The sequence below is a fragment of the Nesoenas mayeri genome, assembly GCF_963082525.1.
Source record: "Nesoenas mayeri genome assembly, chromosome: 13".
NCBI lineage: Eukaryota > Metazoa > Chordata > Aves > Columbiformes > Columbidae > Nesoenas > Nesoenas mayeri.
Window position 1 is genome coordinate 1275807 of NC_137550.1, and position 25280 is coordinate 1301086.

The window sequence follows — 25280 nt, forward strand, 5'->3', positions numbered from 1 at the left end:
GATTGATTCTGTTCTTGCACGATGTCTCAGCTTTCCCTACTGGTATGTGATCTATACTACCAGCTATAGTCCTCAACAATTTCTCTGAGTTTCTCACACAAGGAAACCTTGCAGAACCATTTTGTGAAACCTTTTTCCCTACCTTTGATGCTTCAGTGTTCATAACTTACAAGGATCAGCAAGATCTTCTTAAAGCTGGCAATTTTGGTAACACCTTATGAACACGTTGCAGTGTAATCAAACACACTGTCATGTAACCCCAGGGTCAGAGTTTTATTGTGGAGGGCACTAAGACTGTTGATGTGAAGAGGCTCCTCATATTAAAGGCAAGGTACTTGTTGAAAATAACAGCAGCATGCAACATTTAGAATTAAGATGTCCTGCCCTAGAGTACATTCCATATCCAGCTGAGACATAAAGGGCAGAGTTATTAACCTTTAAGCTTTAGAGGCAGAGGAGGAATCCTGAGCTCCCAAAGTTTTAGTAAACGATGTTAACTTCCTGGAGTCGCATTCCATTCTGCACAAATTATGTACTTCCTATGCAGTTGGCAATTGGTCTTGGTAACATGTGTTTTTCATACCCTGAACCAGTTGTGAGTAGCACCACTTGCCCCTGTGACTGTGGCTGTATGTGCTACCCAAGATGAGCACGGATTTAGAGTACGCGTAGTTTGATGTGGCCAACTGAACTGATAATTCTATGTTGAAAGTACTGAAGGAAGAGTAACCTGATGTTCTGCTTAATAATGTGACTTTCTTTTAAGGTTTGTCGAGAGTTTCAGCGTGGAAATTGCACACGTGGTGAGAATGATTGCCGCTATGCTCACCCTATAGATATTGCAATGATAGACACAAATGAAAATACTGTTACAGTTTGCATGGATTACATCAAAGGTCGATGCTCTAGGGAGAAATGCAAGTACTTTCATCCCCCTGCACACCTGCAAGCCAAAATCAAGGCAGCTCAACACCAGGTGAACCAGACAGCTGCAGCTGCGATGGTAAGTAGAGCTCTTACCAAGCTGTATTTCCATTGCTAAGAGATTTCATTTGTGTCACATGCATCATTTGTGGAAAAGTAGAGTGCTTTGTAAATGGCTGACTAGGGAGCTGAGAGCATGTGCAGTACGAATCCCATCTCTCCATCCTGTCTTGTGTGCTCGCTGTAGCATGAAGCCCTGAGGGGGACAGTCCATCTTGCCCGTTAGGGACATGGTGGCAAACCCTGTGATTTTTCTGACGTGGCATCATGAGGTCACAAGAACGCAAGTACAGCAGCACCTGGAACCAGCACCTTCCCTGGCTAAGTCATAGGTGTCAGTATATCTTCCTCAGTACACAACGAAAACAAAGACTGCCCATCCCATAATACATCCTTTGCAAGGAGATGCTGCCCTGTTGAAGTCAGTAGCAAAATTTCCACTGACTTAAAAGCAGACAAGATACTGGTTGTTCAGGCTTAGCAACCTTGTGCCTGATACCTTTTGTCAAGGCTTAGTGAAATGGCAAGACTCAAACCAAGGATGACGCCCTGACCTGTTTGATACTTCGGGCCTGGTGAAAATGGTCTCACCTGCATTTTAATTTGAACTATGACTTTTCATTCTATAAATGAGTCAAGGAAGACTTACCGGATCAAATTCCTTGCTGGAGTAAATGTTTGCCATTCTGTTGAATTTCATTTAATGGCACCTATTTATTCCAGAGATGAGAGAGCTGGGATGTCCAGCCTGGGGAGAGAAGAAAAGGCTCAGGGAAGTCTTACCCATGTGTATAAATTTCTGATGGGGGAAGTAAAGACGATGGAGGCAAACTCTTCTCTGTGGTGCACAGTGAAAGAACAAGAGGCAGTGGGCACGAAGTGAAATATAGGAAATTCCATTTAAACATAAGAAAAACTTATTTACTATGAGGGTGATCAAACACTGCACAGGTTGCTTGGAGATACTCAGAAGGTGCTTCAGCTGACCCTGCTGTGAGCAGAGTGATCTCCAGAGGTCACTTCCAACCTCATCCATTCTGTGATATGTGGTTTTTTTAATAAATAATAATAATAATGTTCTTGCTTGCTTTTTGATTTACAAGTAAGACTACTAAATTTTTTCTAAGTACCTCTTTTTTATTTTTAGACAGTAAAGTAAGTTGCTTTCATTCTGTATTAAATGTAATGCAAAACTGGGAAGATTCTAGAAATTAAACACCTGGCATCCTTGTAGTATTAGTATTCCCTTGAATGTAATTTGAAGAACCAATTTATACCGCAGTATTTATTTGTCTTGCAGAGTTTATCTATTAGATTTCTTACTATTTTTATTATTGTTGACACGACAGCCCAGGTCTGTTGAAAAAGAACCTTCTGAAGTGAAATTCTTGTGTTTTTTATAACTGACTCTTTGCTTTATCACTAATTATCTAGGACACTGCTATTTAACCAAAGCCGGTGCATGTTTTATTCATGCTACTGGCTTCTCTTAAAAACGTAATTAACCTTATTTGTATGCTGTTAACTAGAATCTTTAAAATATTTATTGATGGCTTGTTGCGTCACCCCTGCGACCAAAACAGCTTACATTATTCATGGAGTTTTCAAGGTTTGGTGCATTTACTGTACCTATTGAGGAATAAGACTTTAATAAAGGGAAGAATGGTGCCCAGTTTTCTCAGATCAAAAAAACATCTGCCAGACAAATGGGCGCACCTTCTAAACTAGATTTGGAATGGCTTCAAATCGAAATTCGGAAGATATTTCTGTGAGAGACCCAACCCTGCGCTTACTTGACGTGCACAAGTAGCAGCTCTACTCCTGCTTGGCTGAAGTGGGTGCAGCACAGTCTGGTGAACTGGGGCAGGCTCGGTCCCCGGTTCAGGGTGTCACTTCAGCATGTGCTTGAACCTCTTTCCTGTGCCGGTGCTCGTGCCCCCAGCGCCCCCGCTGAGCCCTGCATGGCGCGTGGCTGCAGAACGAGCGCTGAAGCCCAGGGCACGGCCGCTTGCGGGTGCTGATCCCTGGGCGCTCCTGACCCGCTGTGCCAGCCCCAGTGAAGATGCTCTAACGCACGTGTCCCACAATGACGTTTCTTTACTTTTAAAACTTACCGAGGCAAAATAGCTGACTAGCCGCTAGGCCAGGTAATTACTCAGCCACCCCATGTTGTGCATGCCTCGTCTTTTTAAAATATTGTATAATGCATTCATTTTTTTTTTTCTCTTCGCCTCCCCAAAGTGTTGCTTTCTCTTGACACACTTCTGCTTGCTGTTTTTGTTACCGTGCTTGACCCCCCCCTTCCCGGCCCATTGCCATCATGTGCTCGCTGCCTGCTAATTAAGACTCAGACAGCTGTCAGATCGCTGAAGCGACCGCTCGAGGCCACCTTTGACCTGGTACTTGGACCTTTCACCTTCTCGCTTTTGCACGTAACCATCTTAGTCTGCATGAAAGCCTTCCGCACTTGATCTGTTGTGTTAGTGCCTGGGGAGACTGCCCATCCTGGCCAGAAATGTTGCAGTGTGTGTTCAGACATGCTGATCCTGTGCCTCATGCACCATCCATTAACCGTCCGAGCTTTGCCTCCTGAAGCCTGGATGTGTTTTGGAGGCAGTGAATATTCTTGGGGAGGAGACAGCTCTGGGTTTTGAATTGTTTTTCCAAACAGTAGTAGCTTTGGAGTCATGAGACATGATGTTTCAGTGAGGATTTAACTCGTTAGGTCTGCAGTGTGCTGGATATGCCAGAGGACTGGGTGGTGCAGGACAGATCCAGCAACTTTTTGTGGTGTGCCCAACAGCACAGCCTTGCCTGGGCAGTGTCAGGCCGGTACTCACCTGCAGAAGGGTGTTGTGTGCAATGGGCACAGCTCAGATTTAGGAGGGAGGGCACTGACAGCACCCTCAGAGATCTGTGCTGGGAACTGAAGCAGATGCAGGTCAGGACTTTGGTCGGGTGTTCAGTAAGCTGGGGAGGTGGCTGCAGCTCCAACTCTGGGTCCTTGCTCCATACCTAGTGGGACAGTGTCAGCAAAGGTACCTCGCTCTGGGTGCTTTTTCCTTCAATCCCAAGCACAGGATCTGCTCCCCAGGCTTCTGCCTGCAAGCTCTCTTCATAAAAGCTACGTTTGATTATTTTCTGAGTCTCAAATATGTTTACCTGTTTTCATGACACTCATAACAAGGCAAAAGCCATCCTCCCAGTCTGCTGTCAATCCTGGCTCTGCAGAAGACAGCTCTGTCCTGCTCATCCCAAATAACATGGGATGCAATACCTCCTGAAAAAGGAGCAGTTCCTGGTGCCCAGCTATAGGGGAAAAGGGAAGAGTGGACACAGAGGAGTCGTGAAACCTTAAAGGTGTTATTGCTCCTCATTCCCAGAGCAAAGAAGCAGAGTCTGATCCGTTGCCCTTCACCTCTGAACACTTGTTTTTGGGGTTTTTTTTAAGTAGTCCAGAGGCTTCCTTATCAGAGGTTTAGGCAGCAGCACTGGGAGACCTTGCTAGGGACCAGCTTCCACCAGCAGTCGTGGAATTAGGCTGTAAATGACATAACAGCCTGTTACTCCGCGCTGCTCACGGCTGGCACAAACACAGCCCAAAGTCAGCGCAGGCAGCGAGCCCCACGGTGCCTCACTGCCCTCGGCAAGAACCACCTCTACAAGACTCGGTCTGGCAGAGAATGGGAAAGCCCTTTAACTCCCGTGCCCTCCTGATGTCCCTCACGGAACAAACCCCCATTGGTGAAGTTATTTTTAATGGTCTTCCTGCTATGAAACATCTGAAGGTTTTCAACCGCGTTGTTGGGATACGTCACCTCCTCTGAAGCCTTTGGGAGGGCTACACCAGAGAAGGATTCACAGTGGTGATAAGAGCATGTGTAATCTTCAGAGGAAACTGCTGAGATTGCTTCTGCTGCTTTCCAGGGAATGGGCGCTACCTCTGCCCTCGCTCGGATCAGTTTGTATTTGTTGTGCCTTGGACTGAAGTAGCAATCCAGATACAGACCAAGGCCCCTCTTTGCGAAGTGCAAAGGGGTGAAAGTGTGATCTGCTCCCAGGAGACAGAGATCTGAGGGGAACTTTGAGATGCAATTAAATTGTTTGTTGTGAATATTTAATCCAGTTCTTGTCTTGCAAAATATAACGAGAGGGTTGTTAACCAGCACGTGGGAAATTTTGACTTTGGCATGTGGTGCAGTTTTTTTAATCTGTCAGTCATGCTGAAAGATTGTTTTCCATGCCATGCAGAGAAGTGCCACAAACCTCTTTGTTCAGATGCTCATGTTCCAGCAGGAATGTGACTTTCCCAGCCCAAAAATGGGAAGCTGCCTGGCATTTTTTTAGTGGGAATTGTTCACTGGGATCAGTGTGGACTGTCACATGGACCCTTTCACCAGTGTAGACGGTCTGATTGTGTTGTATTAAGTTGCATACCCATGTGCACAAAAACACACAGGCAAAGAAAGAAATTTGGAAGAAGGTACTGTCAAAGGGTACTGCTACATCTGTGATAGTCAGAGCTTGTCCAGAGGGAAATCACAAGCAGCAGGATGAGGTAAACTCACCAAGTTCTTTGCTGCAAGGGTTTAGTCTGGCTCCTGTCCTGCAGCAGAGAGGCACTAGCTACAGAATTCGGTAAGGTGAAAATACGGTGAGGAGTTTCCCATTGCCTTCTGTAGGTGCTACAGGACACACTTGGGGGATTTCTTCACAGCCAAGACATGGTGCAAGACAGAAGTGTTTTATCTCTATGAGCTGATATAATTCCTGCAGATGTTGAGACTGATACAAAATTTCTTGCCCCTTTGAAATAAAACAGATTTGTTTGCTTCTGTGTCCCTGTCGGACCCCTGTGCAGGAGTTGTATTGACCCAACTTCATCATGTGCAATTTTAGACACCTCTCTTGTGCATTTGTAGATAGACCTTCCAGTGAGCGTGCTCCTGGTTTGGGGCTCTTACCTCAACACAAGGGCTAGAGAAATGGTGAAGTCAGTCCCCCTGGGCCTTCCTGCACCAGAATACTGAGAATAAGTTAGGTTGGCAAGAGGAAGAGCACAATCTTCAGGACTTGCTCCTGTATGGATGCTCCCCCAGCTGCTGGGAGGGGAGAGGTGACCCTGAGGCTGTGTCAAACCACACACAAACCAGGACGGGCTCCTGGCTCTGGTGCCCACAGAGCCCATGAGGCAGAACTGACCCTTGACTGTGCAGCAGCTGCCACAGTGGGCTTGTTTCTTTAGAAGACTCTGGAAACGTTGCATTTATTTAGGCTTCTCCACTCAGACGTTTCCTGAAGGTGCTTTCAGGGAGCAGTAGCAAGGCTGCCGCAGCTCCTTTCTCTCCTTCTCCCAAGGGGCTGTAGCAGGGTAGGACAAAGGGTGATGCTGGAGAGCTGATGGGTTAGTCTGTTGCGCCTTGATGTCCCCATGGCCTGTTGATGTTTGTGTGCTCCCTGTGACTGCAGTGCTGGGCTCAGGAATTGTCCCACGTGTAAAGAGCCAGGACATCATGGCAAGGTCCCAAAGCCTTCAGCTGTTCTGCTTTTGGCACTGCCATTATGGGATAATGGGCTTTTAGGGGTGGTGACAGCCTTTGGCCACAAAGCAAGGAGTCAAAAGTCCATTATGTCTCTGGCATAGTTACTTTACTATAATTAGTAATTTTTTTTTTCTGAGGCAGATTTTGGAAGCATCTGAAAAAGAATGTTTTGCAATCAGGCACAGTAAGGAGTGTGAATTGAAGCAGCAAGTGCTTCAGTCGCTGTAAATCTGTATAACAACTCCAATGTAAGTGGAGCTACTCCAGTCTCTACAAGCTGCAGATCTGTCCCATGCCTGGAGGAACATTCATGTAGCTGTCATTAAATAGTGGAGATGTAGATATAGCCAGATTTACCGTAGATAGCAATGAGAGCTCTCCTAGAAATGGAAAGTCTTAGATCTTTACCTAATATACCTCATCCTAAAATACAGACCTTGAGCAAAAGGTTTTGGTGTCTGTGTCTGAGAATGTTGTCCGGTGTTTGCTGTCTTTTGGTTCTAGCCAGAAGAAGTCTGGAAAGATGAAGTCCTAGTGCTGGCACTGAATGCCCGCTAGCATTAGCAAAGGATGTGTGCATGTCTCAGGGCAGTTCTTCAAATGCAATTTCTTCTTCTAATTTTCCTTTTTTTTTTTTTTTTTAATAATAAAACCACCTAAAAGCCACCATGTGAATAGAGATAGGATGGCATAATGTTTTGCCTGGAAGTATCTTCCTTAACATTTCTCAGATGAGCAGTCTCCTATAGCAAATTAAAGTGAAACCTGTTTCTAGATGGTGACAAACTGTTGCAAGCTTTCACTTATATTCTGTTGCGTGGTGGTCTTCATAATGCTTTAAAAATCACTTGTTTCCTTTCTCCCAAGCACTGTTTGTAGCAGTAACCCTTCATTAGCTAAATCTCCTCCATTACCAACACTTCACTGTCACCTATTAAAAAAAAAAATAGGAGTGCTAACCCTATTTTTCAGCTATTGCTTTGCTACACGATATAGACTAACACAACTAGGCAGAAATGACCTGATTCTGCATGACTTCCACGTGCGTAAATCTCATTGACGTCAGTGGGAGTGTTACGTGCAAAAGGACTGCAGGGCATAATTAAAAACGACCCTTTTCTATCACAATGCGGAGAAAAAAATGTGGTTTCTACTTGGGTACAATGAAGAGCTGTAAATTATTGGAAACATTCCTGTCTCCTAAGAACCTGACATACTGCTTTGCTGTTGAGACATGCTTGGGTGAATGATGAGTAACTCACTGAGACAAGTTCCTGAGTTTGGTTAATACTTTTTACCAAGTCTGATCATGAAACAGGTTTGACGGGCTGGAAAAAGCTCGGTGGTGTGATAAAACAAAAAGAGAGAATTTGCCCGATCACAGGGCCCACCCAAATCTTCAAACACCAGATTTGTCAATGGCTTTTTCCACTGTTAATAATAACAAGCAATATTTAGCTGTTGGAGGCCATCTAGAGCTTGGGAGCAGGTCCACATCTGCGGGTGGCGAGCTGTGAGAATCAGGCCTGTCTTTCACCATGTTGCTCGGCCTCTCTACAATCAAATGGAAACGCGCTTTTCTGTGAACGTAACACTACGCATGTAACTGGCAACAGCCACTGCTTTAGCACCTAGACACATGGGTCAGCACGCGTCCGCGCTTCCGCACATACCTGTAGGCAGGTGTTGAAACAGCCAGAGGCAAGCATCCCTTTCCTTTTTTTTTCCCATGGCATTTGTTGCTTGTGCTAATTTTCTTGTTTTTAAATAGACATCTACTATGTTTCTCTTAGCTGGTATTTTATTTTAAGTGTGTGTTGCCTGCAGCTGCTCTTCATAGTCTGCTCTCCAGGTGATCGCTTCTCCCCTTCTTCCCCCTCATACTTTTTTTTCCTATGTATCCAAGTCAGTCCTGCTGAAAAGCTCCCGTAGCATCTCTTCTCCTGGTGCATTTACTAACAGCTTACCTGGTGATGTTGTGGTTTCATCTACTGTGATTTAGCTGCTCCTCCCTTTCCTATCACACTCAGTTGACACAGTGGCAGGTGATTTGCAGCCAAGACCCCATATTATTTATTGCATGCTTGATCTACATCTGGGCCCCTATTTTTTTTCACTCCACTTGTCTTTAATGACTCCCTTATCCACAGGCCCTGCCGCCTGGTGCACTTCAACCTTTACCAAAGAGGCCAGCACTTGAAAAAAACAATGGTGCCACCACAGTCTTTAACCCAAGCGTTTTCCACTACCAACAGGCTCTAGCCAACATGCAGTTGCAACAGCCTACATTCATCCCTACAGGTAAGTGTCTCCTTGCTTTTCCCACCATCGTAGTTGTCTGGTTTTGTGACCTAGGCATTGAGCTAATGAGCAGATTTGTACAAGTCCTTAGCAGAGAGTATCAGTGTGTAGTTTCATGTTAAAAATGGATGAAAAGTTAACATTTTGTTGTTTGACTTTTTTTTTTTTCCTTCACCTACTATAGTTCAGAGGTTTTCACTTGTAAAGATCCCTTCTTAGCCTTTTTTGTTTGGTTTGGGTTTTTTTTTTTAAGCAGTTGAACTAAGAAAAATGTCTGCATGTTTCTTGAATTCATACTTTCTCCTCCTTATGTTTCAACTGGTTAATCCCAAATTAATTCTTTGACTCTTGCGTAGCACTCTTATGGACTCATGTTAAAATGTCTTACGGACCTCTGTGCGTGCTCACTTGAAGCTGCAGGTATCTTTCTGAGCTTCTAGGTCAGTGACCTACATATTCCAGCAGCCATGATGTTGATAGAGGGAATGGTTCGTATTTAGTAAATACAAATTACATAATCCTCTCTAAAGGCATATATTTCCCTCTTGCTTGTCTTTTGAGAAGGATGATAGCCTAAGCTTTTTAAAAGCAATTTAGCTCACAGCTTTTATTGTACCTTTAAGGTCTCAGAGTAAAATTGAAAGATGCAGTTCAGTAATTCATATAGGACTCAAAATATTGACGTGGCAGATGTGACTGCTGACTAGCCAATTAACTTCTATTCACTGCAGCCAAATGAAAAACAAAACCTGCTTAGTGTTGTAAGTGGCTGAATTAGAAATATTCCAAAGTTGATAGCTTGTTTTTTAGTGTCATTATTATCATTGCATAGCATTAAAAGAAAGTGAATGCCCAACGTTTTTAATGTTTAATGCTGTGTTCACTTGCCAGATGATATTTGCAAAAATATAGATGGTGTTCCTCTGGGCTGGCCCTGCCAGGTGAACACGTAGTGGACGTGCACCTTGGTCTCGCCATCCCTTGGGGTCAGGGGAAAAGATTTAGAGAGTGTCCCATACTGAAACCAAACTGTGTCTCAGGTGTGAGCTCCAGAGAGCTGAGACCCAGACCCTGTGCTCCTTTGGCTTTCCTGCTCTGAGAGCACTTGGAGACACTCGGAGCTCAGCAGCTGCCAAGATGTTCTTCCAGGGAAGTGGAGTCTTGCTTGGAGAGACGGAGGGAGGGACTCGGGTAGGAGCCTCCCCCTATGTGCTCTGCAAAGGGCTCCTGGTGGGGATGGACTGAGCAGAACTTAGGCTCTCTGTTCGGTGCCGAGCAAAATGCTTCTGCAGGAAACGCCGACACCTTTGTCCATGCCAAGGCCCTGAGCTGGCTTCGTGCTCTTCTTCCTCGAGGTCAAGGTTGCCACAGTTGACATAAGGACACGCATTTCTGATGTCAGCACCATAAATTAGCTTTTACCCAACACTCTCACTGGGCTGCTGTGCCCTGTCTCGTGGCAATGAAATTACGTGCAGAGATGATGCGTAACAGGTCTATTTGCTGGCAGCTGCTCTCATCTGAGGACATTAATGCTGGGCAGAGCAGCAAACTTCCAGTCAGAGGACAGATCTCTGATTACTTTACGCATCCTCATTTTCCCTTATGCGCCAGACTGCAGATCTGGTCCCGGGCTTCGCAGCGCTCCGGCAGCCGAAGCGGAGAAGTGGCACGGAGCAGCTCTCACCGTGGGGAGGGAAAGCAAGCTGGTGCTGTTCTTAGTTTCTCCCGTTCAGTTATTGAGAGATCAGCATCGTGGGTTGCCGTGGCGGGGAAGGTCAGGGTGGCTACTGAAAACAGCATCATCACTGCAATTGTTTAAAGTCCAGGAAAAAAACCTGCCTCTTTCAGCTTAAACTAGAGACTTTGAATCCCAGTCCCTGCTTGCAGGAGTAAATTGCTTTTGGAAAGTCGGTTTTAACATGAGTGTGATGTTTCTCTAAGGGCAATTTGTTTTCTGCTGACGTGATCAGAAAGAAATCAACACAACTGATACCAAAAAAAAACCAAACCCTAACAACCTTGATTTCAAGGATAGATCATATAATTTAATGCCAGGGTGGAAGAAGAAATATATTCTCTACTACCCAAGAATTCAAGAATTAATTTGGTTTGCTGTGATCTCTTAAAACTGATTTTAAACAATTTATGTACCAGTACTCAGAATCTGTTTGCATCTGCTTAAATACTAAATGCTGCAAAGAGAATACCTGCTTTTTAGTTAAAGTGATTTCTAACACTGAAGCTTCACTAATGAAATATCCCTTTTGTTCATCTTTCCACGCTTCAATGCATGGTGTGCAGGGTCAGTTCTGTGCATGACACCCACTGCAAGCGTTGGTAGGTTTTTCTACACAACTTCTCAACTTTTCCAAATCTGAAAGAGACAGCAAGTTAGTATGTGTCAGTGAGAACCTGGGTGGCTGAGTGTTGTGACTGTCTATCCGCTGTCTTCTCTGAGGCTTAAATGGTTGCATCCCTTTTAATTTCTGTGCAGTGTTTCATGTGACTAATAAGAGAATCCAATGTGATGTGTTCCCACCCCTATTTAGTTCCGCTGCAGAGACAAAGATTTGTCACTTTAAATGTTTTTACAAGCCATTAAAGTCATGCAACAAAAGGAAATACCAAGGGGAAGATCCTGTTGATTGATTTTTTGTGTGTGTGTCAGGCATCAGGTGGATTAGAGTTTGGATTTTTCATTTTCCTTCCGAGGATATTTTTAGGAGACTGATTGAATAAAGGCACTAAGGAGGGATGCAGGTGGGGTCAGCCCTTCTGCCAGAGCAGGCTGGTTCTTGTACAGCGAGAGGAGCAGGGCTGAAACTGTGGGCAGGCTGAAGATCTCTTTAGTGGAGTGTCAGCTGTGCAGGTACCAGAACTGTAGGGAGATGCTGCTGCGGGTGTACCTGGGGTACGGTGAGGGGACAGGGCTGAGTACACGCTCACTGCTGCTGCAGGCATCCAGTACGTTCAGGCTCAGAGTCTGGGTCTTACTGGGAACATGTGCAGGTCTTTGAGCACAGCAGGGTGGCTGAAAACTGAGCTTTCATCCTCCAACCAAGGTTAGACAAGACTGCCGGCATTCAGGTGGGTGCCTGCTTCAACCATAGGGAGAGAGGCAGGAGCCCCGGGGAGGGTGCAAGGCTTTTGGAGAGCGGATCTGAAAGCTTTGGCAGGAGTGGCTGAGCACTCTGCTCTCGAACCTCCCCATCCCTGTAGTGCAGGGAGGACACGCTGCTTGCTTGATAGGGAGCTTAGCCCTTCAAACACACGTCTGCCTGTAGGAAACCCCAGCCCACATGCTCCAGTGTCCTGAAGCGTGCTCAGCCTGCAGGGACATGTGCTCCCCGCTGGGGTGGAGGGGAAGGCAAGCCTGCTTCCCCACCACACGTTTGCAGGGACGGCCAGGCCTTTCCATCGCTTCCTGGTCCTGCAAACCCCCTGGGTTTGAGGGATGCCCATGTGCGCCACGGAGCATCCCCTCCAGCGCTGTGCTCCGCGGAACGCACAGCTTCAGGAGGCTGCCGAGCTCCCTGCTGCCGTGTTGTCCTTTCAGATGCTCTTCCTGCAAATTGTACCTGTTTGGATGCATTCATGTATTTTTCCCTCTCGGCCCCCTCCGCTCTCCATCCCACCCCACAGGGGGGGAATTTTGCCAAATCCTCTAGAATTAGGGTGGAAAGGAAGCACGCTGAATTTGTACGTAGAGAGCTCGGGCTGCCAGCCGCTTGTTTGCCATGCCTCCAGCTCTGTCCCATGCCAAAACATCGTCCCCTCTAGGGAGAGGCGAAAAAACCCAGTGAAAGGGCCACAGTGGCCACTGCAAAGTGCATCATGTACCTCTGGTTGCTGGCGGGGACGGGGTGGGGAGGGAAGGGGACAAGCTTTCCCAGGCGGGTGGGAGGGTGCGCTTGCCAAAATGTCCCCACCCAAAGGAACGTGCACTGGCTGTGTCTAACTCCCCATGGGTGCGAGCTGACGTGGGCTTTTGCTAGCACACCCACCCTCTCCCCCCTTTGGAAATTTGGCCCTCAGAGTCTAATACATCATTGTTCTGCTTATAAATGTACTAAGTGTTGAGAATGTTTTGGTTTTTTCCTTAATTATAATTGTAATTGGCTTTTCCCCTTCTCTCTTGTTTATTTTTTTCCCAACGCTGTCTTGCTTTGCACTGTGATTGCATGCTGCGCCCCGATGTGTCCTTCATGATGATGTCACATGGCTTGTTGCTGTGATTCCTGCCACGCCCCCAAATCCACCACATGTTGCCATGGTTACATTAAAAATACAAACAAACAAACAAACAAAATATATATATACGCTCCACCCTCCCGTATGTCGCTTCCATGGTTCCCTTCCGAAAGTGCCCATGATGCACGGTGCTACGCCCACCACTGTGTCTGCAGCAACAACTCCTGCCACCAGCGTCCCCTTCGCTGCAACAGCTACCGCCAATCAGGTTTGGCCCTTTCAATGGCTTTCTTTCACGTGTTCCGATCTCGAGGACCGGGCAAGGGCCGGATCCTGCACGGGGCCGAGCGCCTTCCTGACCCGCTCGGCTCGGTGCAGGAGGCAGCGTGTGTGTGTGTGTGTGTCTGGGGATCGGTGAGGGGGCACCGGCTGGTCCTGCCGTGTGCGGGATGGGCAGCGAGCCTGGCCGGAGCGTAGGGATGGGCGATTAGCAGGGGTGCAGGTGCTTCTCCAAAAATAACATCCCCCCAAGATCCTGAAAAACCGGGCTGTAAAACTCCCAACCACACCGTTGCGCAAGACCTGCAGCACTTCTGCTTTCAGTCTCAAGCAGAAATACCACCCTGAGCATCCTTCCCTGTGGTATTTTGGCATGTCCTCTCTGGGCTGGAAAGTGGAAGTGAAAACAGCAGCCTCCCCTCGTTGCAAGATTGGACTCTAAAAAAACAAAACCCCAAAAACCAATCAAAACCTAGAAAATCGGGGGGCAACATTACGAAGTCTGACGCTTATTTACATGAGTAGCATGTCACCCATCCCTACAGAAATGACTCTGGATGTGCAGTACGTGCCGTCGTAGCACTGCCATAAGTGTACAGGATTCCATGCATGTCTGCCGAGCCATAATTCTCTTCAAAACTTTCCTCTGAAAATACTGAGTTGTGATGGCTGCTTCCGCACCAGTCCTGAACTGTATATGCACAACCTGTCCTAGTGATGCTTCCTGATAATTTGGTGTGCCACAACTTTTCCCAGTTAGACCAGAGATATTTCAAACGCTTTGTTTTTTTTTCCCCTAGTACTAATTTTAGCATTTTTACTTGTGATGCTCTCAGATTTAGAGCTATCGGGAAGAAAATGGGTTGTCACTTTGTTCTTTAGGAGGCTGCTAGCCATGCCAAATGTCAGTAGTATCTCAGGGGGGCATCCTCTGGTCTTATGTAGTATGAGGTCATGAGGCTTTCAGTAGAAGTTTTGCCTGCATAAGTCGTAGGCAGAGTTTTACTGCTCCCAGTAGGAATTGCTAGTCTTTTTCTGTGCTTTGCTGTTATTTTCAGGTAGAGCAGGTCTTACTCATACTCGTATTGATCAGGAGAAGAAAGCAGAAATTCCTGTGCAGCGTTGCTCTGTGGCTGTATGAGTCCTGTTTCAGCCAGATAGTGTCAGGGCATTTCTGTCTTACTTGTAGTCTATGGAGTTAAAATCCCAGTACTATCACCGTTGTACTCCACAAGGCATCAGTATTGATGCAGCTATGTTGTACTCCATGTGTGGCAAAATAAGACCTCTTGGGAATGGCTCCTGTTTTATAAGACACTGATACTGAAGACAGAATGAGCAGCCTGATCTCAAGACAATGTTTTAATGTGTTGTGTTCTTTTTTTTTTTTTATTTTATTTTTCTCTCTGTAGATATCCCAGTTATCAGTAGATGAACTGAGTAGCAGCATGTTTGTTTCACAGATGTAGAAGTTCCCGATAGAACAGTAAGTTCATTTTCGGTATTTCTCTTTACAGCGGATTGCTTTGTACAAGTGCACTGTGTCCCTCAAAAGGGGGGCTGGCTTGGGCGGAGGGACCAAGCCTGCAGCACCCCAGTGGCTTTATGCTCTGCCAGCTCAAAAGAAATTCAGCACAGATACGGACCAGCACTCTGGCATAGAACAAATGTTTCCTTGCGTCTAAAAAAATCTGGTTTACGATGTTCGTAACCTCCCTTCCTGCGTTCCCCTGAGTCTGTTTGCAGGTTACTCTTGCTCTGCACGGTTCCCAGCTGCCTGCAGATGCCTCAGGGATTTGCACTATCGATGGCAAAGACCACTCTGGTAGCGAGGCAGCTGGAAACGTGCAACTTCTCTTTTGCTGTTAGTGGCATTATTTCCTTTCTGCAGTAAGCAGGATTGGATTGTTGTCAGCTGCTGTGCATCTGCAGGGCTGCTGCAGTCTGAGCAGAGATCTGCTGTTCGGCTGCGGCGGGGGCTTGGCTCATGGTGGGTTTCTTCAGAGGTCCTTGTATGTGTTTGAGACCAGGGTTAACACCACAAACAACATATCCTTCACCCTGCCTGCAGATCCTGGACTTCCCTAGGCTGCTGGGTTTCTCTCAGTGGGAATGATGGAGGAGTTTGTCCTTTTCTTTGACTTAGAGTGTTATTTCACAGCTGTAGCAGCAGTGTCATTTTCCTATTGCTTTTATTTGTGAATGTTAGCTGATGTTCATGAGAGAAAATCCCTTGAGGGTATCAGTTCATTAGTGTATTATGTACCCCAAGAGAACAAAGAGCTGTTCAGCCAATTTAACATGAGATCACTAGATTTCCCCAGTACAGGCCATTTAGCATACAGAGACATGCAACCTGTTTCTCCCTTTGGTCATGTATGACAGGCAAGTACTTAAATGCTTGAAATTAATTTGGCAAGCAATTCTCTAATTACATCTTTAGCAACCAACAGAAGCTGTTCATATCGGTGGTGGCCCTTATCTCTGCTCACCTAAATGAACTACTGTATGTATAAATGTCCTGCTGACTGTGACCGTGGACCCCTGTTAGTGCAGGGGTGAACACTGAGCTGTCCCTGTTAGTGAAAATGTGTGTTACACAGCGTACTGCTCTCTCAAACAGACAGACAGACGTGACACCTGACATGTTAACCCGTTTTCAGAACACTTTTGGAACAGTCTGTTCCTTCTGATAAGGAGATTATTTGTATGGGAAGAGCCTCAATCTTGACCTCTTTGCGATTGTTTTCAGCATTTCTTTCAGGAAACTTATTTTGTTTCTGAATTCTTTTTACTTACATGTGCACGTGCTTAAACTCACACTGTTTATAGCTATTGATTAAGACTAAGTAAGTAACTTCCATGCAATATATTTATTTAGCAAGTAGGGAGCACAGTACAATCTGTCCAAATAAAGCACTGGCCTTGCTGTTGAGGACCATGAGAAACTGTGCTTGAAAGAAGGTCAGCATATTGAACTTGATGGGATTTCCTGGGGATCAGGTTGTTGGGCATGGAAGGGGTCTGGGTCAGACACAAAGCCTGTTCTTCATGAGGGCAGCTTGGGCCCATGTGTGAGCGACCTCTCTGCCGCTTGTCCTCTTAACACCTCACAACTGCAGGACATAAACCACCTCTGGAGACTGGCAGAAAAGGGCAACATTGTCCCCCAGCGTCCCCAGTGCTCACAGACCAGTGACCATTTCCATGTAGCACCACGTGTTTTGATCCCATTCCTGGGCTGTTACGCTCTCTGTCCGCGCATGAACTTAAGGCCAGCAGATCTCTTGAGGACACATCGTTTCATGCTGCTGCTCAAGCACATGAAATTGTGCGTGTGCTCAGGTGCTCTGCCCAACGAGGTCCTTGGGGGACCTGAGGGACGATTCCCAAAGATGCCCTGAGTGGGACCTGGGTAACTGAAACTCTTGCTGCTCTGGCAGATGTTTTTCTTTTCCTCCACGGTTGATGAGGTCCTGGTAGCCAGGCTGGCTCTGCAGGAGACAAGTCTTGGGTCCTTCAGGGGAGGATTTTCACAAGTATATCCCAAGAGAGGCAGTTTGCTCCAGGAGAGGGTTGCCTGAGCGCAGGATTTCTGCCTCTGTGTTCTGTCTCTGCACCTGCTTTGTCTTTGGCTCGTGGCTCCTTTAGGATCAAATTTTAAAGTGACTATGTGTGCCTCTCTCCAAAGGAAACATGAGCTAACCATCATGGTCAGATATTTCTTTGACCCTCTGCTTAGTCACTCCACCTGCTGTCCTGTTTCAAAAATGAGTGATTTTTGCCCACCTCCCTCATTCACTAATTGTCTTGTCAGTGTGTGTGAAGCACATTGGAAGTGGAAAGCCCTAAGTGCAGATTAAACAGGATGCCACATGTGTTATTAGCAATTTTACCCTACATCAGAAAATTAAGGGAATAAAATGTTTCCTCTTTGCAACATACTAATGTCAACCTCTTGGCCAACGCAGTGAGGATGCAGATTTATCTTATTGTAATGACGTTTATTGGGATATAGATATTTCTTGAACTTCTCACTTTGTTTGTTTGTTTGTTTTTTCTTTTGCCTGCAGCAGACTATGTTGAAATTCTGAACAGTAAAATCATGGAGCACCAGGACTTCTTGGTGGGAAGCTGCGCATGGCCTTTCTGTATATATCCCCTCTTCCCTCTATTGTTCTCTACCACCTCTACAGTAAGCCTGTTGCAGCCTACATGTTAACCAAAAACTGATCAATGGGAATGTCAAAAAAAAAAAGAAAAAAAAAAAAAAAAGGAAAAAAAAAAAAGCACTATAGAAACAATTAACAAACAGCGCTCTGTTATATGAGATATACAAGTAGAAAATTATAATAGACTTTTATAACACCTTACTTTAACACACTTAATCATTTTATGACTACCATCCTGATAAGTGCATCTGCACAGCGGACTGTTGGTTTACTGTATACTATCGATGGATAAATGTTTGTCTTGTTTTTAAAGTGTTATCTTACTGTTTTGTTTACATCATAGTCTATTGATTTTAAAGTGTACATCATTATCAAGTATACTCAATACCATTTTTTCATTATTGTTATGTCTTAAGTTTTCATATACTGTAGGTTTTATGGGGTTTTGTTTGTTTTTTACTAAAAATGTTATTGTGGGAAACAGGAATTATGTGCTTGAAAAACACGACACAGGAATGTTCTGCTCTTTGCTGGATTTTGCTGTTAATGTCAGCTAAAGTTGCTTGTGTTAAATGCTCCTTTTATCATTTAAAGTTTGCCTTCAGATAGCATCTCCTATAGTGTGCTATGAAAGGACAGCCGTCATTTTAGTCCCGTTCAGGGTATTTCTTTCAATTCTGGAAATTTTTGGAAAAAACACCACAATAGCGCAAAAGCCGGCGCTCGGTCAGGGGCAGGAACGCTTTGCTCAGATAGCAGTAAGCATCAAGGGATTTCTGCAGTTCTGTTGGCCATTGAAGTGCATTTTCAGCTGCAAACGGCGCACAATCTCTGGCTGTTCTCATGGTGCAGTCAAACAGAGAGAAGAAAGGTGGTGAAGTGAGACAGCTTCAGCTGGGCAAAGACTCCTGCGTTGGAGAGGAGCAAATGGCACCGTTAGCCGGAGGGGGCCCATAGTGTGACTTAGCCCAGGTTGGGTAACACCATGTCTGGGGGCTTGTCCCCACTAAGCACACTGAAACATTTCGGCTTGAAATGTTATGTGGCTCTTCTTGAGATTTTGTCAGTGTGCACTGATTATTTAATTACCATTTTCCAGAAGTGGATGATTTTTTTTCCCTGTGATCTCTGGCCCTTTAAAGCAAACATAGCAGTAACACAGCAGGAGAAAGCTCAGCATAAGCTTTCTACCATAGATAAACATTCATCTTAACGGAGCTCCTGTAGGTCAGTGGATATATTTTGGCACCTTCTACTTGATCAAGAGTAATGTTTGCCACACAACAAGGGCTAGTTCTCAATACCTCCTTTTCATACGCACGAATAAAACAATTTCCAGCCTGTGCACCCTGGAGAGCCCAGCCTGTCGTTACGCTGCATTGCTGAACAATCTGGCTGCAGAATGCATTTTAGTTGAGGATACAACCAAATTCATCCCTGTCATAGCTTTACAATGTCATTGGCGTTATGGAAGAAAGCAAGAGGCCAGCGCCCGGTGTCGGGAGGGCTGGCTGCCCCGAGCTCACGGTGTTCCTGTAGGGTGCCAAATTTTGCTAACCAGATTGTGTTTTCTTTTGCAAATCCCTTATCTTGGTTCAAGGCTCTCCTTGCCCCAACTCCTTTAGTGTGAGCACAGATAGTTTGCTAGATGTGTTTCTCCATGGACCAAAAGTGATGGAGGGGCACGTTAGGGCACAACTGGTGTGTCCCAGCGCACGCTCTGACCGTCTGCCCATGGAGACTCATTCCTAACAAGAACCTTTGTAGAGCCCAGCTTAAAAAGACCTTGAGCCCGAAGGAATCTCTCCATTCATTTCAGCAGGCTTTGAACCAAACCCTGAGAGAGGGGAAAAAAACATCTCCACCCCAAGACCCTCCTTTATGAGCCCCCAGTCGCATCCATAGATGTTTCCAGCCGTCTGTGTTCACAAGCAGCAGCATTGCCTGTAATCAGTGTCTCTCATTTATATTGGCAACCGCATACCTGTTTTTTTTTTCACCACTGAGTTTCTGTTTCCCAAAACCATAACGTTGTTAGTGGAAAAAGTGGATTTGAGTACTTCCTGTTTGAAATTATTTGTGTATCAAAAAATGGGTTTTGCACAACCTGTGCCAGTGCCTCAACAAAGAACAGAGCTGATCTTCTTAAGCCAGAAAGGATGCATTCAAGCTTGTATGGCTTTATGAGTTCAAGGAGGTTGGAATTTTTTCAGTGCTAAATGGATTTTTGTATATCTTGACACTTTGATGTAACCTCCTATTTTATTTATCGACTTAAACATCTGGCATAGATGTGCATAGAATGTAAACCTAGAATACAGCTGTTTTCATGTCACATTTAAAGCACTGAAAAAATACAAAGCATTTAAGGATTATTTTTTATTAAAGAGGTCCAATGAGGGATGTTCAGGGTAGTTATATTAGGTGCCACAACAGTTTTTATATTGCTGGCAAATTTAGAGTTAATTTGTAAATGCGTTTAAGGAAAGAAAAGCTTGAAGCACTAAACTTCACCAAATTCAAAACAATCTTGGCAAAAATGCCATTTTGAGGTAGCACTATTTAAACTAGTTGTGCAATGACTTGCTCTAATTTTCTTTGTTCAAGAAAGAAAAAAAAAGAACAGTCGCCAGACTATAAATTTCCTAAATAGAATATTACAAAGTCACCAAGCTAGTTAGTGACTCTAAACAAATGTCATAAAAGCATGAATATCATCCTTTATTTGACAAGAGATGTATGTAAGTTTGTTTAAATCAATATAATTTTAGTGACATTTTTATAAGCTTCCGACTTTCCATGAACCTATATTTTTTATTTATCCAAAGTTATTTCTCTTTGTCCATTTCTCTCAGCCTTATGCAAACAATATGCAAGAAATGCTGAAACTTGGATAAAACGGGTCATGCAGAGGGAAAATGAAAGCTGAGATTGATCATTTTCACAAAAAAAAGGTTGTTAGTAGTTTCAATAAAAAGTACTACTACTAAACTGTAACATAAGCAGACAATAAAAGAGGGATTTAAAATAAAACGGATTCGTAAAACTATTAAGATTATTTTTGTTAAATACAGTGGTTTTAGTAATTTGGAACATGATTTCGCAATCAGCCGTGGTTTTTAGTTGGAGATTTCTAGCCGATGACTTTTTTTGACTGTGTATTTTTGCATCGCGACGTTCTGGAAACCGTTACCTCCCCGGGCAGCCCACGCGGCCCCTTCCCCAGCACCCCAAAGCGCTTTTTTTTGGTTGTTTTGGGTTGTTTTTTGCTCTCTGCCACCCCCGTCCGTCTCGCGCTGCGCTCGGAGTGTCCCCGAACCCGGCATCGCCGGGCTGGTCCCCAACCACACCGGCGGCCCCCGGGGGATCCTGCCGCATCCCGCCCGCGCTGGACCGGAGGTGACGATGGAGACGGGGATGCGGCCGGTGGATGCGGCCGGTGGGACAGGAGAGGACGAGCGGACGGGCTCTAGGACGGGCGGTACAGACGGATTGAGAAACTGGAGTCCTCGTTTTGTTGATCCCTTGTACATTTCACAGACATGACAATTGAGGAGGAAAAACAAAGAAAAGGTGAAATTTATGAGGAAAATCTTAATTTCCCATTCCTGTTGAATGGATTTAGTTTGATATTGACCTGATTTTACCATGTGCCTGTTGAAGGCCTTAGAGTATATACTGTATGTTAAAGACTGTAATAACTTTTAAAGAAAAAAGTTGCTAGCCTAATCCAAATGTAAATATAGCTACAACGCATTGTTCCTAGGCTACAACACATTAATTCATGTCATATATTTTCATTTCTCTACCATTAGTTTTTAAGGTTTTCATTATTGCTTTTTTTGATATCTTTAGTAACTAATGAATTTAATTTTGAAGGAGAGTTAGAGAAAGTTTAAAGTTTTTAATACATGTATTCAGCCCATTTAGTTATATTCTAAGCCAACACTGAAGCATGGTAAGGTATAGAATACAGTCCATAACTAGTTTGTATAGTTTACAGTTTAAGAACAAATTAACTTTGTAACTCCTACAATGATAGATTCATTGTTAACTAATTATATTAAGTTGTTGTTGCTATGGCAACAAAACTACAACATGGCTACCTTTGTATACATTATTTGTGAAATTTTCACATGTAAATTAAAAAGTGATGTGTAACAGTATGAGCTTGTTAAAGGTACAGTTCGATACTGTCAGATAAAGATATGATTGAATATTTTTAAAATCCCAAAGTCCCATGTGAACGCTGAATTTGTGTCTTTAACGTCACTTTTTCAGTCAAGAAGTTTACAACACATGGATTTAGAGTCAGGTTTTATAGCTTGTAGAAATTGTTGTGTGGCAAGGGTTATTCCACAGTATTTTCACTCCGAAAACACGACAGCCTGTATTTACGACATAGCGACCGGTCTTGCTTTCATTTCACGTTTATTCACACGGTGGGAATTCAGAATTAAGCCGTTTCAGTACTGTAGCTCTGCCTGCAATTTTCTCCAGAAATCAAGCACTCACGCAGTTACATTTTGATCAGGGCTAAATAATTAAGCATAGAACTATTTTAATACTAATTTATATTAGCAAAAACTGTACATAAGAAAAAAAAATATTGTGGAATGACCCCGTAACAGTGTTGAAGATACAAATATGCTGCAGTTAAACTGATTCAGTTAGTGTACGAATGTGTGAGACACACCTTTTTTGCACTTATGTACATAGTCCACGAAAGAAATCCTTGGAACTTATTTTGAATATAAAAAGTCTGTAATAATACAGGAAAAGTTTGTAAAAGAGATAGGTATTACTAAGGCTTTGAAAAGGAGGAGTTTTTTGCTATAAAACTTATCTGAAAGCATGATGTTGCTTTGCTGTTGTAAAAGCTTTGTAGTTTGCCATAGCTTCTTATACAGCAGACTGAGAACAGGTCAGCTCCAACCTGCAGCACGGAGAAATGGGAAACAGTGCTTAATTAATTAGTAAGGTCACTAGCAAAGATTTGAATCGCTTTTTTTTCTTGTTTTAATCGGCCTACATTTTCCAACATGCCCTAGGTCACGTTTCTGATAGGTTGTGTTCTCGGTGAATCCTATTAGGACCCAGAGGTCCATGGCAACGTACACACATTTTTCATAGCACCTAATCCTATTTCTAGCTGGAAGTGTTTATCTGTTGGAGGTGACTGTCACTGCAGCGAGTGTGTGAAATCCCAGAGGGAATTCGAAATGTCACATCTTGCTGATTGTTGTAAATTTTGTTTTACGCTTTTGGGGCAAGGCAGCAAAATGGAAGGGGCTGGCAAGCAGTGGATGGATGGGGTTGGTGTTGGGTTGTTGGGGTTGACAAGCCCCATGGAGCTGCCATCAAAGGAGAGCACAGCCGTGGTCCCCCAGCCTCTCGCGTCCCTCCCCACAGCACTGGTGACACTGCCAGGGCTCAGCAGGACCGGCGAGTTTGGAGAAGCTGAAGTGCCTGTGCTGACCTATTTATTTTCGATTGGAACAAGTTTTTGTGGTGGTGTTTTGGTTTTTTTGCTGCTTGTTTTGTTTTTCAAAACCTAAGACCCAGATTGAGTTTGGAAAGATGGCTGATTTTGCAAGGCTGGTCCCAGCTGCACCCCGAGCAGAAGCGGTGGGTGGTGGCACCTGGTGTCACCGTCCCCCTTTCCTGCCCACTCCGGGGTTGGCGGCTGAAGTGTCACCGCCACCTGCCCTTCAGGCAGCGCTGCTGGCATCTCGCAGGGTTCCATCTCCTGGCGGTGCCAGCAGGTGCCCCGCCAGCCCTTGGTGCACCACGGGGTTTGTTTAAGCAGGTGCTTTGCTGAATCGTGTGGTCCCAGGATCTTTAAAAACTGGGAAAAATAAGATGCTCCCTGTCTCTGTGACAATAACCTGGATTTTAATCCAAAATGATCAGTTAATTCTAGCCACCGTGCTATTAAGGCTTCCCTGGGCCCTAGTCAGTTTTTGTAATCAAGCTCTTTCTCATTTATAGGATTATGGGAGAAAATACTTTGCACTATGTGAAATGAATTGTAGCCGGTCAAACTTCTTTTTGTTGGGTTCTGAGCATGGTCATGACAACACTGCTAAAATCTTTGCTAGTGATCTTTACTGACATCCTCTATCATGAAAAATAACTCTAGATGGCTCTCAAATGAGATATTTAAACATGCAAAAATAACACAACTATTAAATAAAATTCAGTTATTTTTTCCAAACACACAACAGAGAGAATTACCTGACACCGAATTACAAGGTTCCAGTTCTTTATTACTGTACACAGATGCTATTTGATAGTGGTGGAAGCCAAATGATTTTGTTGCCATGGCTTTTGTATCCTAGCAGATGAGGGGATGATAAGACCATTCTTAGATCGGATTATGTTTGGGGTTTTTTTCTTTTCAATTAACTTTGTTTTAATTGTATTTTTCTTTTGGATCATGAACACAAACCGACACTCCCCACACTCCTTATTATATCACCTGACAACAGATCACTATTTTTTTTAAATGAATAGAGAATTGTATTTTAGTCAATCACTAAAATCAAAGAGAGAATGTTCTCCTAAATTGTTAATTTTTAATTTCAATATCTAAAAACATATATGCTGTACTGTGTAAAGTAGATTTTTGAAGCACATTCTTTTCATAGGCATCTCTGGTAAAACAAAGTAAGGGAAACATTAGATATCGATTTAATGGTTTAGTTTAGAAAATAAATACAAACAATTACAGTTAGCCCTGTGGAATTGTAAGAAATTAAAATACCATTGGATCCAGACAGGCGTAGGCTCATGCAATATTTCAGTTCCATAACACGATAGTTCATTCCCTCAACTGCTACCAACAGGGTGTACGCTTTGAATTGATTTTTCTTTTTGCCACGTTATATTGCTGTAGTGCTTGTACGTGCTTTAGAAATGTGCATAATGCGACTCATTTTAGTATGTTACTTCTATATTGTTATTGTTTATTTTTTGATCTTTTAATAAAGTGTATAAAATTCTTGGTTATGTTTTTTATGGATCCATATCTACACATTAATAGGAGTTTACTTTCAAAACTTTTCAAGTTCCAGTTCATTAGTCCTGATCTTTAAAGGTTCTGATGTAAAAAATAATAACTAATGAATTTGATTCCGTGTTATATCTAAAGTGTAGAACAACAGAATAAATTTCTTTCCAGAAAGTACCTTCAGTATTTTGAATTCTGTAGCCAGTGCTTCCTTTTTATCGGATGCATTTGGCCTATCATATTAAAGTTACTAACACAAGAAAGACATTTGTATTTTAGAAAAATAAAAAAGTAAAACTTTCCAGATGCTGCCTTTTGGTCTCTCTTGTGCCTTAGACCTTCGGAGACACACGTAATGTGGTTTGCTCGGTTTGTATTTTTCCATGCCTCCTTTCTGACCCTGTCTGTGATGTGATTAGAGAGGAGATCAGAGCTGTGCATTTGCAGATAACCATGAAGAACAAATTGACTCGTTCAAAGGCCTGCAGCTTTTGTAGCACAGTGATGTGTGTGTTAATTTCTCTCTTTCAGCATTTGTGTCAGATACGGTTTTGAAGCTCCCGGTGCAGTAATACACCAGTCAGCTCCCGTGGCAGCGCCCGGATTCCCCAGCTCTCCAAGCCCAGCTCATCCCTGGGCTGCTTTGCTGGGGACGCCTCTCACCGCAGCCCAGAGCAACCACAGCTAAGCTTGGTCTAGACTTCTGCCAGAGAAAATTGCTTCTTGCTGAGCTTATTTGTCCTTTCTTTAATGTTGGATAGATCTAAAAGTAAGAAAATTGCTCGGTAGCGATGC

At 44.1% G+C, this 25280-nt stretch overlaps 1 protein-coding gene across 4 annotated transcripts in view; it reads left to right on the forward strand.

Moving 5' to 3' along the window:
- MBNL3 (muscleblind like splicing regulator 3) overlaps positions 1–21096 on the forward strand; it is an 88349-nt gene extending 67253 nt beyond the window's left edge. For 2 of the 4 annotated variants that reach the window (XM_080352837.1, XM_080352838.1), the window contains exons 5-9: positions 767–1003; positions 8678–8828; positions 13196–13290; positions 14714–14787; positions 17375–21096. In XM_080352837.1, coding sequence (XP_080208963.1) covers positions 767–1003; positions 8678–8828; positions 13196–13290; positions 14714–14770 — 540 coding nt within the window. In that variant the 3' untranslated portion in view covers positions 14771–14787; positions 17375–21096. Of the gene's footprint in view, positions 1–766; positions 1004–8677; positions 8829–11132; positions 11169–13195; positions 13291–14713; positions 14788–17374 lie in introns of all 4 variants that reach the window. The other 2 variants (XM_080352839.1, XR_013922795.1) reach the window with 2 other exon arrangements.
- The last annotated feature ends 4184 nt before the right edge of the window (positions 21097–25280 follow it).